This window comes from Xiphophorus hellerii, chromosome 22 (assembly GCF_003331165.1).
Source record: "Xiphophorus hellerii strain 12219 chromosome 22, Xiphophorus_hellerii-4.1, whole genome shotgun sequence".
Classification (NCBI taxonomy): domain Eukaryota; kingdom Metazoa; phylum Chordata; class Actinopteri; order Cyprinodontiformes; family Poeciliidae; genus Xiphophorus; species Xiphophorus hellerii.
In genome coordinates this window covers 25,686,580-25,706,576 of record NC_045693.1, presented here as the reverse complement: position 1 = coordinate 25,706,576, position 19,997 = coordinate 25,686,580, and the positions used below count along the sequence as shown (strand labels likewise).

The 19,997-nt window shown below is 39.5% G+C and overlaps 2 protein-coding genes across 7 annotated transcripts in view; one reads left to right on the top strand and one right to left on the bottom strand.

The window, feature by feature from the left end:
* LOC116712777 (collagen alpha-1(XIII) chain-like) overlaps positions 1-12,410 on the top strand; it is a 47,801-nt gene extending 35,391 nt beyond the window's left edge. For 4 of the 6 annotated variants that reach the window (XM_032552617.1, XM_032552614.1, XM_032552613.1 and 1 more), the window contains one exon: positions 1,263-2,010. In XM_032552617.1, the coding sequence (XP_032408508.1) occupies positions 1,263-1,430 (168 nt within the window). In that variant the 3' untranslated portion in view covers positions 1,431-2,010. The other 2 variants (XM_032552616.1, XM_032552615.1) reach the window with 2 other exon arrangements.
* Positions 12,411-13,220: 810 nt separating this feature from the next.
* cyp17a1 (cytochrome P450, family 17, subfamily A, polypeptide 1) overlaps positions 13,221-19,997 on the bottom strand; it is a 7,679-nt gene continuing 902 nt past the window's right edge. The window contains exons 3-8 of the mRNA XM_032552612.1: positions 19,225-19,460; positions 18,573-18,659; positions 17,474-17,692; positions 16,656-16,825; positions 16,451-16,554; positions 13,221-14,130 (exon numbers count right to left, since the gene is read on the bottom strand). Of these exons, the coding sequence (XP_032408503.1) occupies positions 13,850-14,130; positions 16,451-16,554; positions 16,656-16,825; positions 17,474-17,692; positions 18,573-18,659; positions 19,225-19,460 (1,097 nt within the window). The 3' untranslated portion in view covers positions 13,221-13,849. The remainder of the gene's footprint in view (positions 14,131-16,450; positions 16,555-16,655; positions 16,826-17,473; positions 17,693-18,572; positions 18,660-19,224; positions 19,461-19,997) is intronic.

The following is a 19,997-nucleotide window of genomic DNA, read 5'->3' as shown; positions in this document are numbered from 1 at the left end:
TTGTGACAGAGAGAGAAGGTAATCCAGATAGAGGTAACTGTCCTCCCAGTAAGACTAGGAGATTTTAAAGGAGAGCTATTAGTAACTTGGAATACCGTAGGCAAATGGCAACCATGAAACGGCTACATGGAACGCAGCAATCGGCAAATACTGATAAGCTCCGTGACAAGAACAAGACCTGGGCTATCGACAGCTATGGCTTGTCAGTAATCAGATACTCTGAGTGTTTAGTTGGGGGAAAAAAATGCACCACTTATAGTAAAACACGAAAGCTAAGACCCAGCTTGAGATGAATACCTACCTGGGGAATGATGGGTGAGTGAGACAGTACTTTATACAAGTACTTTATAAAATTTTATTTTATTATTTCTGCGAATATTTGTATGGCCATTGAGTAATTTCCTAATGCCTCTGCCCCAGTGTTGTTTAATCACTTGCATGTCAAAGACACTTCATAAGAACCCTGCTCACCAAATGAGTAACTTTAACCTCCCTTTTTAATTCCTTCTGCTTACCTTCCTTTCGCATCAGAAATGCATCACGAAATCAAGGTCTTTTAAATACCCAAAGAAATTCACAACAAAGTAATATTTTTGAAATAACTTATTTTCCATGTATGCCAAGTTAAAGTTGCAGAATGTAATTTTTACAAAAAAAAAGGCTTTATTTTACATATTTTTTAGAATGGTCACTAGGTTGAGACGGATAATCTGTGAGAAAATTGAGCTCCTCCACCTCCTACCAGTGATGCCGTTGCCGTGTGAAGAAATGCATCGCTCTCTGTCAAAACAACCAATCAGAGCCAGAAGTGTCTTAGTGCTATCAATCGTCTTGTGTATGTGCTGCTCAAAGTGTTAATGGCAGAGAAACGACCTACTGTTTCAGGATACCTGTTTATCCGCAGTCATCGGCTGCCATGCTGGCTTGCCTGAGCATTCATGACAGGCACTGCTGTCAGGAAGACGCCGTAGCAAAGAGCAAGGGGTGAGCAGTGTATACAAGAGCATGACTGACGGCGCTAAGACACACCTCCTGGTTCCGATTCGTTGTTTCCAATTAGCACTGGAAGAAGGCAGACGAGCTTGATTTTTGAAATAGATTCTCTCCTAGTAAACTGTCATGACATGGTGACAGCTTCAACAACAAATATGTAAAAAAAAAAAAAAAAAAGATTTTTTAAAATAAAAGTTACATCCTGCAGCTTTAAATGTTCTTCGGAGACATAAAAGTGTGTCTTTTTTTAAATGCACTGTTGTTTGCAGGGAGAAAGGGGCAAGAAAGGCAACAGGGGGGCCAAAGGGGATAAGGGAGACCAAGGAGCACCTGGATTAGATGCCCCATGTCCTTTGGTATGTCAGCGACTCAATGTGGAAAGTAAAGAGGCAAAGGGAAGGACTTTGGAAAATCCCACAACGCTTTGGTTTCCCTGAACATTTGTATTTAGAAATCAGCTTCCTTTTGGCTCTTTTATTGACTATAAAAAACAAGGAGAGTTTTGGTCAAGTTTTCATACCTACCAGAAAGCAGCAACTGATATTATACTTAAATACTTAAATAAACCTTAATTAGAATAAACCTATGACATACATTTGAAGCAAGTCATTTTTGCCTAGACATAAGACCCAAACTCTTTTTGAGGACCTCTTCATTCAGAAAAGAGGCGGTCAGGAGCCCGGCGCTCCTGGTGAGTGTTCACAAATCCTAAAGTATGTTAGACTTCTTTAGCGTTTGTTTTACTTTGCCATTCTCTGGAGATGAGATACCAGTTTGGGGAGCAGAGGGGGTCAACGCAGAAAAAAATAATCCAAATCAAACATTAAAACACTTCCAAAAAGGCAGCAAAAACGGTCTTCATTAGCAAAAGGGTTGTCATCAGTACTAGCCCATTTTTTTTAAAGTGACTCTGCAACCATTTGATCAGTGAAACAATGGAGCACTTTTTCACTACTCAATGAGGGAAGATCTGCAACACCTTAGCTACAGCAATGGATCTTAAATGGCTGATTTCATAAACAGGGCTTCCGAGGCTTTAAAGGGGAGAAAGGTGAACCAGGCTTGCCAGGCCTGGATGGGCTGGATGCCCCTTGCCCTGTGGTATGGTGCTCTTCCTTTCCTGTTACATCCTCAGCATGTCTGCAATGTGCATAATTCCTCTCGGCGAAGGAAAAAGATGATTAACAAAGATATTTCTTCTTCCTCTAACAAGAACAACATGATTGCTATTGTTATAATTATGGCATATCTATTCTGAATATCTCACTTAAACTAACAAGCATTTCTTTGATCACTAAGGATTTCTCCTACACACAGAAACGTATTAGTGACACTAACAATATCATTAACAGTCCATTTAAATACTGAAGTAAAGTCGATCTCAAAATGTAATCATGCCTGTTAGAATTACAGGTCTTTGTGACATGAAACCATTTTAAATAACTAACTAACTTTTGATATGCGTATGATGTGCAGTTCAACTTTAAAACAACAAACAAACAAAACTTGTTGGTAAAATTTTCAGAAGACCTGCAATAACAGTTGAATAAAGTATGCATCTATTTTTTCAGGTTAACTGCATATTGTGCCTCCAATATTGCTTGCATGGGGCATGACATTTTTTCTCATAACTTATCACAGAGAATCAGCCAAAACAAATATGTATTTTGTCCAAATGTGTCAAAGGCCTGGTGTTTGTGTGTCAGACATTTCTGATGTGTGGGGTGGGTTTTCTTTAAGGTTTTGAAACCCAGATAGAGGATGTTAAAGTTGCAATGAGTGAAAGAAACCGGCAACGCCACCTGGAATAATACTCCAGGAAAATTGGGTTGTAATTAGGACACAGGTAAGTTCTACTGGAAGAAAGGAGACTAGATTCAACAGTTCTACAAAATTTATTGAAGTTCAATATTTAAAAATTGGCTTTTTAATTTGCAATACCCTAAAACAGAATGGTGAAGGCAAAATTAATATTGTTTAACCAAAACTTGTTGGCTGAAGTAATACATTTAAGTCTCAAGGGAGGCTGAGGCTTACCAGTGGGGCAAGCTGTGAGGAAAGGGGGGCAACGTCCAGTGAAGAGAAAGGGATCACCCCAGACACTACAACAAACACAGCAAACTAAGGAAAAGGGGCTCCAACAAAACACACAAGACAAGAAACGGCCACCAGGGGTCACCACCACGGAGAGCCTCAGTCCCTGAAAGAAATAAACAAAAACCAGGGTTTCCCCCGGTGTATTATAAGCCTGGCGGGCCACCAGGCTTTACTTGTGCTCCCACGAGGCTTAACATTGCTTCTTTATTCACGTTGTTTTGTTTTTTTTTAATGTTTGCATTTTTTAAGACTTTGTGGTTGGTGTTCAGATATTAATATTCCAACACATAATTATCAAGTGATAGTTTCAAATTCTCTGTCAACTTTAAACACTTTTTAACTGAAAACCACAGCGGTTCTCTGGATGAATGACCGCCGAGCGCCCCAACCACCGGGCTCAGCTAGTTTTCTGGGGGAAACCTTGAAAGGAAAACATGAACACAACAACAAATACAATATTGCAGTAACTTTACTTGAGCGGTGCAGCCAACGCCCCAGCCAGCAGGGGAAGGTCTGAGTTGATCTTTTAAAATATTTCAGTAGACAAAACATCAGCGAACATCCCAGATTGAAAGCTGGCAGAAAGGCTCATCGGGAAGCTGTGTACTGGTAGGTTAAGGCACCGCCATGGGAACAGATCAATAAGTAAAACAGAACGCTGTATGAGACTTTGTTTAGATTGGAGCGGGTGACAGCCAAGCCACGCTAGCTCTTACCTTCCAGCCATCAACCAAAGACACAAAAAGACAGATCGGTCCAGGTCTCGGGGATTACAGTACTTTTATCATTAAAATATTCTCTATAGCCAACTGAGTAGAGATCACAACAATGTATCTACAGGAGCTTTACGACCTCTATCCCCTCCTTCATACCAAGATCAGTTAATTTAACAAGCAGGTCATAGAGGTTCCTAGAGTCGGTGCTGCTGAGTGGCTGCATTTTTTTTTTACTTGTACTTGGCATTTAGCAGCTCTGTAATTACAAATATGAAATACTGTAGAAACCATAGACTATGGAGAGCCATTTAATTCAAAATGAAATAGTGTTAAAATATTAATAAATATTCAATTAAATAAATATATGAAACATTTAAATACAATACTTCCCCCCCTCCAAGGATTTATTTTTCATTTATTTTCAGTTTTATTTTTATCCAATCATTCCATAATTGGGTTTCCTTTTGTGACTTTTATTTTGTAGAGCTACGTTACATATTTCAGGGGCTTTTATTTCTTAACCCCGTTTCTCATGTTAAACACTTTTCATTTCATGTTCACATATTCAAATGGGGTGGAGTTTTCTCGGTGGGTTGGGTCCGCTCAGTTCGAACACTTCCACAGAAAGAATGGAAAACAAACTCACCTGGATCACGCAAATAGTTCCAAAATTGCACCCAAAGAGCCCAAGTCTACAGTCAAAACATCTAAAGCTACATATTTTCATCAGTTATTTGAAACTTTAATGTAATTAATTTAATTGAACTCTGCCATTAAGCTCATTTTCCAGCTGTAATATCTGAAATAGTAAAAGACACAACACTGGAAGACAAAAAGACTATTGTTTAACCTGCAGTTGGTAGCTGTGCTGTCGCAGCAGACCAGTTTTATTAACAAAATGGGTAACACTGTATTTGACGGGATGTGCATAAGGCTGACATGACACTGTCATAAACATGACATAACACCTGTCATGAACATGAAGGAGTCTTCATGAATGTCTATGACTGTTAAGTGTCATTTGATAATTAATGACTTTTAACACAAAGTTGACGTTGTTTAAAATGCTTTGTTATGACAACTTGACATTAACCAAGAGTCATCTGTCATGAATATGTCATAACAGGTATTATAACATTTTGAAAAGTTATATATTTGTGTGTATTATGACATTACCCTGTCATTTGTTAGTCTTAAAGCTGCAGTATGTAACTTTTTCAAAATTTTGCGACTTGAAACCACTTTCATTTTCAGTCAAATGCTGTAATAACAGTCATTAATATTCCCTCTTACCTCTCACCTTACTTAGAAAATGCATGTTAACGTCTGAATATTCTTTTGAAAGTATGTAGTTGAAATCAATTTACTACTAGCAAATGCAATATGGGGTTCGCCCATTATCTGTCCCAACATTAATACAAAAAATGAGGAATAGAAGAGGCATTAGTTTATAAAAGTCCAGGTTTACCACTTTAATAATGAATAACAGTGAGAGTGTGCGACTTCATGGCTTAATTTTTCTAAGTGGTATCTTGGAGGTGAAAAATTTTACTTTACTCTAATGTGGATTTTGAAACAGCAAAAGGTACAATGTTATAATTCCAGGTTGCAGGAAATGAGCCCTTTTTTTGCTATTCATAGGCTGCTGGTTCAGTGGATTTTTCATGTAGACTGTTGTCACTTGTACTTTGTGAAATAGAGGATTGTGGACTTTGATTTGACAGGCTATCTGTGTGGTTTGGATCGTGTTGCCCGGTGTTGGTGGAATGCAATGGTGGAATAATTTTTCAGGCGGCAGCGCTGCTGCCTTCCATGTCGGAGTGACGCTCGAGTTGCATGTTAAATGCATTTCATATGATCTGTAACATAAACCCTAAGGAGTTTTTGTTTTTGCATAAAAGTCATGGAAGAGTTGCCTAAAAATAATTTTATACTCCGTATAACCAACACACACACACACACGCACACCCCGACTTACCTTGTGCCTCTGATCTCAACGTGTTCCCATAGCGGGAGGATTTGGTCCCGGAGAGCATCGTTTTCCTCCAACAAGTGATTCCGCTGAACAAAACACGTACAGCCCCATTTTTATCCACCGTCTCCCTATTTCTGATGCTGCATCTTGATATCAGCAGGTAACTGAAAAAACCTAAACACTGGATTTGTGCCTGCTAACCACTGGACACAACAAAACTCAGTTATTGTACCAATAGCTCACAAATATTTTAACGTTTGTGTCTTGTTCATGGGACAGATCTTGCAGCTATTGCTAAAAACAATTGAACAAGAGGTAACCCGGAAATGATCCATGTGGCTTAAATTTAAACAGAAGTACGTCGCCACTACTGGTGGCATGTAGGCTACTGAGTTGATATCTTCTGTTCTGAAATTGAAAACCCAGCTGTGATACTGTCTAGTATCACAGCTGGGCAGGTTTATTCAGAGTACCTGCCTTTTACTAAGAGCTTGTTAACCACACTTTCTAAAATGTGGCCCTGCATGCAAATTGGCTAAACTATTAGCTGCCACAGCAATCACTTATTGATAATCACAAAATAAACATCAAGCTGACCACATAAAACTGTAATGGGCCTAATGTTCCGTTCTTTATGGAAGCCCGTTTTCAACACTGTTAAAAAATATAGACTTTTTTTATTTATTTTTTTTATCAGTGTGGCGGAAATGGGCTTCCATAGTTCTTTGTGTAGGAAATGTTTGCATGTTTTTTGGTGTTGAATACTGACACATTAGTGGCGTTGTTATCTGGTCAGTTGCTATAGCAACGGGCCTGTGCGTAGCTTAGCCGACGCAGCGAGAAAAAAGACGAATAGTGTGGCTTTGAGTTATTCTGTGGCGTCTAGTTTTTCTGTTGTTTTTCCCTTTGCCGTGGCGCACTGCACTAAGTTAATAATAATTATATCTCCAGGTTTCATTTCAGTTAAAGATTATTCTTGCCCTCCAGTGTTGTGCGCATATGAACAATAACGTGCAACGGCCTGTTGTTTTTGTCATTTTGGGTGGTTGCATCCACTGGAAGCACTAATTGATGAGAGATATGAGTCACTGAACAAAGTCATTGACAGATTTGTGGTGAGCCATAAGGTTTTCCTGGAATAAATGTGGCATGGCCCTCATGCCAAAAACCCAGAGGAGAAAATTAGGGAATCAAAACTTATTCATTTCATGTTTTGCTTTTTTTATTTCCTTTCTTTAACCAGGTTAAAACTCCACTGAGATATCATTTGCAAGAGGGAAGTAGAAAGATTGCTGAAACCAGTTTTCTTTATTACTTATTTATTCATCAAGAGAAGAGCACATAGTTCTGACCGTGTGCGTTTTCACTTATTTGGGGGCCACAATTAAGTGGGGGGCACGTTTCAATGTGTGGTAAAATGGGCCCGTCTGCACGCTCATTCCAGAAATCTGCCTTCGCTCTCGACGTATCCTAGCAGGAACTCTTCTGATTGATCTACTTGACCAGATTTTCAGCTCAAATTTGGTAACAGCCAGCACAGGACTGAATCTAGTATGGAAGGAAGAAGAGGTGGAGGACAAGTTAGAATAAGAGGGTGAGGAGCAGGAAAGACAAAAGCACGTGTGCTCAAGTGTCCAGATGTGTTTTTGCTTCAGAACTGGTCCATGCATCTTTCTGAGAACCTGAGCTAGCAAGGTATCCCACAATGCATTATGCCACAACCAGGGGTAAATGAAGACTGCTTCAGAAATGTATCACTTTTATACCACTATTACCTTCGTAAAAGGGCCGTGCCTCATGTCTGAATGTGCCATTTTAACAGGAGGCCCTGAAGTTAAAGATCCTACAGGGCTGTCACAATTTTCGAAGTGCAATAGTGTGAACTAGACACACTAATGCACATCATATATATATTTTTTCCAGTTTTATTAGGCAATTCATCATGAAAGAGAGAGGCGGTAAAGCTGAGACAAAACAAATTTATGTGCAAATAGTCTTTGGAAGGGAGTAAACGTGGACAATTATGCTTCACTGGGAACACAAGTCTGAGAGAGTAATAAAAAGTACTTCAAACCAAAAGCCCATTATTACCAAGTTGAAATTATTCAACGTCCTAAATGTGTATATCAGATATTAGTTAAATTACCCCCTTTTTTATTTTGCCATCCATTAAAAATGTGAAGGTAATCACATGTCCCATGTAAAACTGGGCCATTTATTGGAGATCATGAACAGAGCTGAGCGATGACGTCATTAAGTTCTGTCCCCTGGATTCTCGGCAGTAGTACGGAAGAATATACTTGCATATTTCTGTCTCAAGGAGGGCTCCATCTTTCCTTTTCTTCAACTTCTTATTCCTCTCCATTTTTCTCCACTTCCTTTTACACTTTGAATCCGTGTCACATCCCCCGCTCCTCTTCTCCTATTAGCCCAAATCCCACGCTTGCTGTCCTTGGATTTGAAAAATCTGGCCAATCAGATCAATCAGAAAAGTTACCAGCCCAACCAACTAATATGCCCCCTAAACACAGAGAGTCAACACAATTTTTCAGGTGAGTGCCTACAGACGGGTCGGTGGGGCATGTTCTACCGCCCGTCATGGTGCGTTTACGGGCTTGCAGAGAAATGGAAATGCACATGATCAGAGCTGTGCACTCTCTCTGTAACTAACTGCAGAAATAAAATGCATTAAATGAAATTCTGCTCAACATCCAACAATGGCTTGTTTAGATAACAAAGGTATTTTGAATAATGTTTTTTTTTAATTAAATGCATCAACATCTGCGATAGATGACATTTTATCCATAGGATGCATATGGAAATCTCAAACAAATCAGTAAAGGTGGAGCCACATATCTCCAATATGTTGGCAGTTTTACATTTGACTCTCCATGGATGTTCATGTTTCAAATATATTTTTGAAAGTAGCTGTAGAACATTAGTTTCATTTCCTGTCACAAAGCTGAACAAAGAACCGTAAACATAATTCTTACATTCATTGTTGCAAGTTTTTGCATAATTCATCATGGAGCGTTACCTTTGATTTTCTTCCCTTGTCTTCTTTCTCCAGGGGGATGATGGCTTACCGGTCATAGGCTGCTGGAATAAAGTAAGTGTGATTCAGTTTTGTCATAGTGCTTGTCCCAAGTTTATGTAGACTGCAATGTCACCACTAACATATCTTGCAATTTGTTCTCTTTTGCAGTGATCATAACCTTGGAATGGCTTTTGTGTCTGTTAAGAATATATTTATCTTTTTACTTATCCCAATATATATACAGTATACGTATATACATATATATATGTACGTACGTAGGTAGGTAGGTAGGTAGGGCGAGCGAGCTAGCTCTGGAAAAAATTAAGAACACCTGCTTGTTATTCCACCAAATGAACTCTTCCTGAGTTAAAACATTAGTACTGTTGTTGTCTTTGCGTTATTTGAGGTCTGAAAGCATCGCATCTTTTTAGTCATTTTGACCATTTCTTATTTTTTGCTAATAAATACAAAATTTTTGCTTGGAATTTCAGAGACATGTTGTCAGTAGTTCATAGAATAAAAGAACAATGTTCATTTTCTCAAACATAACAAGTAAAATCAGATGAAACTGATAGCTTTAAGTGGTCTCTTAATTTTTTCCAGAGCTGTAGATGGACAGACAGACAGACAGACAGAGACACACACACACTGTCAGGTCAACAAAAAATGTCCACCCATCCATTCTCTACCCCTTAGGTAAATAACATCATAAACTAAGCTTATTACGAACAGATTCTCTGCCCCAATGCGCAGCAGGATCCTCCAGTGACTCCCAGCAGCGGCTCTCTGACTTTGCACAATGAACCGACATGGATAGACTCTCATCATCCGAATGCAGCTTGAACTATGTTTCCAGATGTTGTCAAACTGCATGTTTATAAGAGCATAAAGCTGCCAAGGTAGAAGCTTCAACACGCAGGGTGTCGCTGATCAGTTTGATGGATGAAAAGCCCGACATCATGCCGCACTATACAGGTGTTGTATTTTTTTTTAAGAATCTTTTTTAGCAATAGTTGTCTTTATTTGTCAGTAATCCCACAGAGAGTGGGGCAGGAGAGGCGTCTACAGTCTCTATATATGGGGTGACCGCTCTGACCACTGCGCCACGCAATGCCACTATTCAAAAAAAAAGAAAAGAAAAACACTATGTGAACTTATTAGGCTCTCCATTTCCCCTCACTTCCCCTGGCCTTTGCTTCTGCACCAGCAATGAAATGGCATCTAGAAATATGAAGTATATTTTATTGAAATATTCAAATAGATTTTTATCTATTGCTGATTGTTGTTTCATTGATATCGGTAGTGTGAGAAGACCTAGTCATTGTGAGATCTTGTCATTTTTCCAAAATACATTTCTAGTATGTTATCAAGTGAATATAATTATTAAGATTATATTAAAAATGTAAAATTAATGTAAAAAAAAACGTGATGGCTGTCAGTTTGGTTGAGCTGTCCTTCATGTGTCCATTCAATGCCTAAAGTTTTACAATAAGGCTTAATCCCATACATGCACCACTACAGCAATCGATCCAAAACAGAAAATGGACAGACCAAAAATAAATAAATCAGCAAATGTTTCATGTTGTTTTCATCTTATGTTTTCTACTTTGCAACATGCGCATCTTTTTCCTCGTAAAAAAAAATAAAAAATCTATAGAAGCAGGGGGAACATTAACACCTAACAACGTTTAACCCGAGAAAATTGAGCATCTGCAAATAAGAAACTTTAGCAAAACCAGCTGCTGTGTTCTTGAGAGAAAGTTCTAACCACCTAAAGAAAACCGTACATTAAATGTTTCCTCTTAACTAAGTGTTTAATGATTAACCTGTTCTGACCTATTTGTCTGAAGGGTCAACATCCTTTCCAACTGGCTAGAAAGTAGCGCTGCCTGCCAAAGACAACTTAGTGAAACCAGAGGAGAAGAAACGTGAAGCGATATTGAAACATCTTGGGAGTTGTTGTCTTTTCTTCTTTTTTTGTCCAACCTGTTGATGGACACAAAGCCTGCTTTTTGATTCCTGGATTGCAAAAAAAAAAAGCAGAGGACTCAAACACCAACATCCTGCACCAAGTTACCGAGGATCCAGCACACAGGCAGATGACGTCTGAGGATTTCGCTCCATTCTTCTACGATCGTTTTCTATTTTCTGATTAAACCATCTTTGACCTACAGCTGAAGCTGGAGTGAAGTTGAGGAACGGAATTTATTTATTGTGTTTTGATGAAGACTTCTTACGAGCAGCACGCCACACAAATTAACATTTTGTATTTCCTAAAAAGAAAAAAAAAGAAAGAAAAAAGCGATCATGATTCCTATTAATATAGTCTGATTAAGATTATTTTTGTGCAGCTATTGCACATTAACTTGTGTTAACATTTGTACTATTTCCATAAAGAACATAATGTCATGACTGGTGACATTTCTAACATTCTTCTTTTTTTTTTTTTTGTACTGATGTGTTTTTACATTTTATGTCTATACTTGTAAATATTTTACAATTTCAGTACTATGTATTTAAAGGTGTTTAAAAAGTGTTGATTTTTAAATATACTGTAGAAGATTGTTATTTTGATTCAGGCTCATTCAGAGCTGAACGGCTGCTGGTGTGGGAATTCGGGCATTTGATTCAGGACTGGGCTTGAGCCCCCCTGTGGTGTGGAAAGTACAAAATGTGTTGAGAACTAGAAGGAGAAGAAACTGGCTGTATTCTGTGCAAGTGGAATATGGTTCGCGTTCATACTGTATGTTTTGTGCATCTAGGATATGGCTCCTACCGTTGTTTTGTTTTTTTTATTCAGAATGCAAAGCCGTAGTAAATAACGGAAAAAGTAGGTGATGTTTCATAAAAAAAAGAAAAAAGACACAGATGTATTCCTAACGTCACATTTTTCCTTTTTTTTAAGCGTACATTTTGCATGTTTTTATTGAGAGGAAAGTGACAAATGCAGTTTCTTGTTTGTGTACACAAACTGGCAAATGGGGGTGATTCTGATATTGACAGGCGGAGCGAGGGATGCATCCTGGGTACCAATACTTTATAGGTCACAGGCACATGAGCTTCTAGCAGATTTTTCTCTTGTTTGCTTCATACCAGACCTTATAATGGATTCAGATTTGAATGTTATTTTCAAGGTTCATATACCTACTGCCTATCCTCAGTCTTGGAGCATAATCGCAGCTGGTTTGTCAAAAGGCCCGTGCAACACAAGCTGAAATGCTTCTCAGAAGTAACAGATACATCTGGGCCTTTTGGGTCTTTGCACATTTTTAGAGTTGCTAAGTTTCGTAAAGTTTATTTTCACAAAATATAAGTTGATAACAACTGCAGCAAAACTTTTGTTTTCCTTTTGTAATTTTCTATATTTTACAATGTTAATGAATTTTCCTATTGATGTTTTTAAATGCAATCCACAACTTTTTTTTTTTTTTTTAAAAAGTGTTTATTGTATTTTAAATGAATGTGATTTGCAGGACGTCGTTTTAATTTTTCTGGGGTTTTTTTTTTTTTTGGGGGGGGAAGCCAAAATATCCTCAATTTGACATGTACATAAGGATTCCCAGTAAACACCAAATTAAAATAGTAAAGAGCATTATGCAGACTTTTTTTTTTTTTTTTTTTTTTACCTGTATCAACTTTTTAAGACTGCACAGGAAATCTCCACAACTGAGCATGATCTGTCGAAAACACCACAAGATGCTTATGGTGACAACGGTGGCAGCAGGTGGACTGAGTTCATCCCTCAATGTTTTTATATAAATTTTATATTGCTTATAATTACATTTGTACCTACCAGTATTTAACACCATGGTAAAAGACTCCGACAAATACGGTGTTTGTCCCCGGTGATTTTAAGCGTCGTTCACTAAAAAGAACATCCAGATCGTAGCTAAGACATGGTGGACATCTGAAAAACACTTGTATTGAACTCTGACATTATTTAGGGCTGTAGAGTAAGGTCACAGATTATGATGGCCATCACAATCTGTGACCAGTTTGATCCTGGCTGTGGTAGGGTTCAGTGTTATTCAGAATGGATCCAGAGTGAAGAGAACTCTCACCTGAATCTATTCTATTTGGTAACACTTTATTTGAAGGGGTGTTATTTGACATGACACTGTCACAAACATGACATAACTTCCTGTCATGGACATGAAGGAGCCTTCATTATTGTCTTCATGAAGTGTCGTTTTGTAAATAGTTTCACTTTTAATACAAAGCTGCACTAAAAGTTGCATTAAAAGTCCACTAAATGTGTCAATTTTGCATTATTCGGTAAATAAATGCACCTTTAATGCAACATTCCATTAAAACTTGCATTAGAAGTCTATTAAAAGTGTCAACTTTGCATTAAAAGTGTCATTATTTATCAAATGATGCTTCATGACAACAGTCATAAACATTAATAAAGAGTCCTTCATGTTTAAGACAGATGTTATGTCATGTTTATGACAGTGCCATGTCAGTATTATGCACACCCCTTCAAATAAAGACTCACCTTCTGTTCTGTTCTACTTTTTCTCAACCTAAAGTGCAGCGCCGGCAGAGCCTCTCTTTGCTCTGCACCAGATCGGTTCAGATCGAGCTCCTTCACTGTGAACAAACTTTACAATCGAAACAGATTTTTATCAGTAATTTGACTTTAATGTTTCCATTAAATGTTCGAGGCATAAAAAAGTGAAGTAAAGCAGCAAGTCTACTGCTGCAATATACAAAACGTTTCTTTAGTATATAGATTAAGGTAACAATTGTACTTTAAAGTAGCGTAACAACAGTCTGTATTAGTGTTTTGGAGTGAAAATGCGTCTCACCTCAGGTTTGAAGTGCCACAGATTAGAAAATGTGTCCAGTTCCTGCATGTCAGATTGCAGGCACAATTTTTATGTGGTTTATTCTGCAAAAATACATTCATGGATTTTATATATTGGAAAATGTTATCTGTGTAAAGCCTTGGCTGCCTGTTCTGTTTGCTGGCCAGTTCTTAACTCTGTTCTCTGTGTTCGAAGCGGAAAGTAGAGCATGGCTCAGCTCTCAGCACATCTGGCTCTTTGCTCTCTCCCAGCCTGGTCTGGGTGTAGCTTTCACTTTGTACTTGACTGGCTGGAGGACCACGCCGAACTTGCCCTCGAGGCTAGGCAGGGGGTGGCCTGGTGGGACAGAAAGGGTGAAGCGCTGTAGGATCCAGGACAGGAAGAGGAAGAGCTCCATCTTGGCTAGGGCCTCGCCCAAGCACACCCTGATCCCGGTGCCGAAAGGCAGGTAGCTAGATGACGGGACGGTCAGCCCTGTGCCTTCACTGTCCAAAAAGCGCCCTGCAAGAGGAAGACAGCAGGATTCGACTGATGAACATCAGAACTGTTCATGGGAGAAGAGAGCTACTCACTGAGATGGAAAAAAAACAAAATGTTTCAGTCAAATTCAGTCAAACTACCAGGACTCTCAGTTTTGCCTTAGGCTGCTGTGAGTGAGAGTCAGGAGTCTTTTTAGTACTAGTGTCTTTATTCATGCTTGAATGATAAACAAGCCACTAGATGGCATCAGTGCTCAAACTAATCAACAGACTGGCTGTTCAACCCAGAATCAACCAATCAAGTTTATTTGTATAACACATTTCAGCAAGAAGGCAGTTCAAGGTCGCAATTCTAAACAGGTGAGATTTTAGCTTAGATTTAAAGAAACTCAGTGTTTCGGCTGTTTGACAGTTTTTTGGAAGTTTGTTCCAGATTTGTGGTGCATAGAAGCTGAATGCTGTTTCTCCGTGTTTGGTTCTGGGGATGCAGAGCAGAACCAGAAGACCTGAGAGGTCTGGCAGGTTGATACAACAACAGCAGATCTTTAATGTATTGTGGTAGTAAACCGTTCAGTGACTTATAAACTATTCTCTGAGCTACAGGGAGCCAGTGGAGGGACTTTAGAACTGGTGTTATGTGCTCTATCTTCCTGGTTTTAGTGAGAACGCCAGCAGCAGCATTCTGGATCAGCTGCAGCTGGAGGATTGGCTTTTTAGGCAGACCTGTGAAGACGCTGTTGCAGTTATCGATTCAATTAAAGACAAAAACATGAATGAGTTTCTCTAGATCTGGCTGAGGCTTTAGTCCTCTAATCCTGGAAATGTTCTTCAGGTGATAGAAGGCCGACTTTGTAACTGTCTTTATGTGACTCTGAAAGTTCAAGTCAGAGTTCATTACTACACCTAAATTTCAGAACCGATCTCTCGTTTCCAGCTGTAATATCTGACGCTCGGAGCTGACTCTAGAGCGTAACTCTTTTGGTTCAAAGATAACTTCATTTTTGTTTCTACTCAGCTGAAGAGAGTTTTGGCACATTCACACATTAATCTATTCTAAGCATCTGTACAGCGATCGGATGGGTTCATCGTAATGTAGAGCTATATATCATCCGCACAGTTATGGTAACTAATCTCACTCCCTGTTATAACCTGAGCAATATAGATATTGAATAAGAGGGGCCGTAGGATTGAGCCTTGGGGTACCCCACATGTGACTTCAGTCAGCTTTGATGAGAAGTTTTGTGTTGAAACAAAGAAATTCCTGTTCTTTATATAAGATTCAAACCAGTTGAGTTCTGGGCTGGAGAGTCCGACCCAACTCTCCAGCCGTTTTAGTAATATGTCATGGTCAACACCGAGGTCCAAAAGAACCAGCGCTGTGGTTCTTCCACAGTCTGTGTTTATATGGATATCATTGAACCCAGTAGTGATTTGTCCAGATTGTTCTTTTTTCATCAGTGGTTTGATCACTGCTGTTTCTAAAGCCTGGCAGAAAACACCTGGTGAGAGCGATGAGGTTACTATTTGGATCAGACCATTTGCAAAGACACCCAGGACTTTAGGAAAGTTGTGGGTGTGGTATCCAGAAAAATGAGTTTATTTGATTTATAACTTCTTCTGGGACTTTATAGTTAAGTAGTTGAAATTGAGTCAATTTTTTATTTTTTTTTTTGCATTTGACATATTTGGACATAACATTGGTAGTAAATTTAGTGTGGATGTGCAGATTAACCCACTAATTTTATAAAATGTTCTCTGCAAAGAAAATGGTAAATACACCGCAGGCCGTGTTCGATTGCCCTTCTGGTGGTACTGTCCCAGGAGGGTTTGTGAGCCTGACCGTCACTAATAAAGCTCGAGCTCTGTCAATGTTTGTGTTTATGATTTCTGAAAAGAACATTTCCACTGCATGTTTCAGAGTTGAGTGATAGTTTCGTAGTTTTTCTTTATAGATTTCATAATAAACAAGAAGTTGAGTTTTACGCCATTAACATCTGGCTCTACGGCAAAGTTGTCTTGCGGATCCAACTGTTTGCAAATATCTCCATGGAGACAAGTCTTGTTCCCTGTGTCAAGTAACTTAAAGTCTGTGGCTATGAAAAAATGTTCAGTGGTATAAATATTTTACAATTAGTGTAATGACCATGTTCCAGGTGAGACCAGATGCACTGAACTGGGGACTTAGGGTCAGGCTTATTAAATCCCATCTCATTTGGGTGCAATATTCCATTTTTGACTTCTACTCTTACTTCTATCTACACCGGACTGTGATTCCCTTCTTGAATGAACATCATTGCTTTTATGCTCAGAGTACTTGGCCGTTTGGAGGTCAGATGTCTCACCGGGGTCGAAGTGCTCAGGATGGCTCCACTCCTTCTCATCGTGATGCAGAGACCACAGGTTGATGATAACTCGAGTTCCTTTCTTAACTTTGAAATCTCCAATACTGATGAGAGGAAACAGTTCAAATCTCTCTGTTGATATGCTTGAAAGGATTATCACTATGAAGGTAAGTATTGTTTTAAATTACGGCGATATCGACCTCACCTGGTGTCACTTAGTGCCACATGAGGGATGAATAAGGGAGCGACTGGGCGAATCCGTAGCACCTCCCTAATGGTGGCCTCCAGGTAGGGCAGACTGCCTCTGTCTCTGAGGCGGGGAGAGCGATCTGCTCCTATCTTACTGTCCAGTTCATCCTGGATTCGCCTCTGTACCTGAAAAAAAACAACAACAAAAAAACAGAATCGTAAAACCATTCCAACCTATAGCACCCGTTTGAAAATTAAATCGTTTCAGTTAGAAATTCACAAGGTTTTGTCTCAGGTTTTCTACGGCTTTAGATCAAGCTTGATGTTCACAGAATTAAAGAAAAAGATGATGTGATCAAATCTGGATCCATGCAGTAAAAATGAGAAGTCCTTTTTTTTTTCTTACTGGAATAACATAACAGTGAGATGTTTAAAACTCCAGCCCCATTACTAATTTAAGTTCCTAGAAACTTATAATTACTGATATCTCATTTAACAAGTGAGGTATCAGTAATTAATTTTAAACTTAATGTATTTCAAAGGGATTATTAGATGCACCAATAATAGTGAGTTGTGATTGATAAAAAAAAATAAAAGAATTTGTTGCGTGCTGTGCTGCAACAATGAAAGCTTGAATATATTCTTAGGGGGGCTTCAATACTGTCTTCATTTGTAAAACTAAAAGGAAGAGAAAAATCTGCACAGATCAGAAAACATCTCTCATAGTATGACTGCCATCTAGAGGACTAAATAAGAGTAACAGCTTGAACAGCATTAAATGCACTGAGAGTTTGATGGATTTCAGAATAAACAGAGCAGGGATTCGTGGCTCACGTCTGGATGGTGGATGAGGTATGTTACTGCCCACTTCAGCACAGTGGTGGTGGTTTCAACACCGGCCCCAAAGATGTCCCCCACAGTCATGAGGAGGTGGTCGTCACTGAGGCCTGCAGTCGCCGCGTCAACGTCCGCCGTGTTGTTGTTCTCGGCGCTGCGTTTGGCTCTCAGCAGGGCATCCAGCAGGTCTCTCTGGACGTTGTCGCTGTAGTCTGCCTGGGAGACGGGAAAGAGTCGGTGTGCAACATAAACCACACACGGTCGAAGCAAACGGGAGACGAGAGGTCGTATCACTCAGGGAAAAATAAAGAAAAAGTGTTTTTTTAAATTTTATTTTATTCTATTTTTTTAGGTTTTTATTTTTAAGATCCGATCATGTACATTGAGCTGTGCAGCTACTGCTCTGGTGGACATCTGAGGTGTTATGACTTGTGACAAAATTGGACATTTTGGGGTGGCCTTTTATTGCCCCCAGTCCAAGGATTGTCCAGTTGTTGTTCATTTTTGTCTGATCGCCCACTGGACATGCCCCATCCATGCACTGAGTAAAAAAAAAAAAAAAACAATTCACTGAGTAATGCTCACTGAGAAACGAGCTGGATTAAAAATTATGCACAAATCAAGAGAAATATTACTTTTGTACAATAATATGTCAGCAAATGCTCATTTACAGTTGTTACCTCCACGTGGCAACACTATTTGACATGGGGCGTTTATATTTTTGTTCAGCATAGTTTGAATTTCAGGTCAATAAATCACACATTTAAACCTTACTTGTTATTCTTACTTGAATCTTAAAAGCCGATAACAGGCAGTGCAGCAGTAGTAAATATGACTCATATGGTTGGACCAGGGCTGACCAAACTTTTGTCTATTATGTCAAGTGGAACATGATAGGCTACAAAGTGGGCCTAGTGGTCCATTCATGCAACGCTTAGCTCGGTTTTGGATAGAGTGAGAGTTTAATTGGACCAGTTCATTTCATTTGAATTGAAAACAGGACTCTGTGTGGCGTTTTAATATGGGCTCTAACCAACATGAATGTTTTCAACATCAGTGACATCGTAGCGGTTCATAGCAACACTGCAGAGCCTACCTTATGCTCGTCATACTTCTTCTGCAGAAGTTTGTCTCTGACTGAAACACAGTGCTTCAGAAGACGCAGGTCTGCATTGGGGAAAATCTGGGGCACAGAGGCAGACGTCAATCATTTTTTTATCATACCATGTTTCAAATTATCTTTACTACAGGATTCGATATTTACTGAAGACATTTTTTTTACATGTTTTTAATCAGGTGTGAAGGTGAAACAAACTGCCCTTTAAAAACAACAAAGCAGGTTTGCCTCCTAAACCCACCGAGCTAAAGAACTTGAGAACTTGAGTTTGTACTTTATGTGATTTGTTACCTGAACATTTACCGTGGCTGTTGATCAGACCCTCTCCTCAAACCAGTTTAGTAACTTGATTATTAAACGTATTGATCTCATTTAATGGAAGTTGGAGAGATTTTAAGCCAATGTTTCTATGAGTTATCATGAGAGACAATTAAACCTCAATGTATTCTTGTTCAAACTGGATGAAACATTTGCTTTTGGCTAATTTAGTTTGTTGCAATGTTTGTACAAATAATTATTCTTATTGTTTATGTAGCGACTATTGTAGCTGTAACTTCCTGTGTCTTTCTGATTGCAACCTTGTTTCCCACATTTGAAGCTGTCTCTGTGTGGGGTGTTGACGTCGACTGACCTGTAGCCAGGGGAAGATGTCAACTAAGCTGTCCTTCGCCACTGTGTCCACGATGCCCTGGCTGTAGCGCAGCATGCCTTCAAACTCTGGGTCTCCGCGGGCATAGGATGAGTTGAAGCAGAGGGAACAGACCACGTTTGTAACGGCCCGGGTCAGCTCAGGGGCCAGATCCAGAGCCAGGCCCAAAGCCGCTGCCTCGGACACAGTGGAACACAGAGACTGGGCCTCTGCACAGACTGAGCACACCACAGGTCCAGCATGTCCGGTTACTGTCCAGTTCTGCCCAGTGGATAAACTTAATAGGTTTTAGTCATTTTAACACTACAGGACCAAAAACGTTTTGATGACAGTGATTTGTGTTCACTCCAAAAAACTGAGTGCAGAGCACCACTCCTACCTACTATGCTCCGCCCCCTTACGCACACACACATACACACAGCCCACACACGTTTGGGTGGCTATCTTTGTGGGGACTTTCCATTGACTTTCATTCATTTCTACAGCCTAAACCTTACCCTTATCCTAACCCCAATCCTAACCAAAACTCAATTCACACGTTAGTCCTAAATCTGACCCCTGTGGGGACCAGGCTTCGGTCCCGACGGGGAGCAGTGGGTCCCCACAACGTAGTATGTGTCAGGAAAATGGTCCCCACAAGGTATTAGAAACAAACGCACACACACAAAGGCACTCTGTGTGGATGAGCGCTAGAGAGAATGTCTAGATGCGCGAATAAATATTTTTGATCAGGGTTGCTGTATTTCAACATTTTG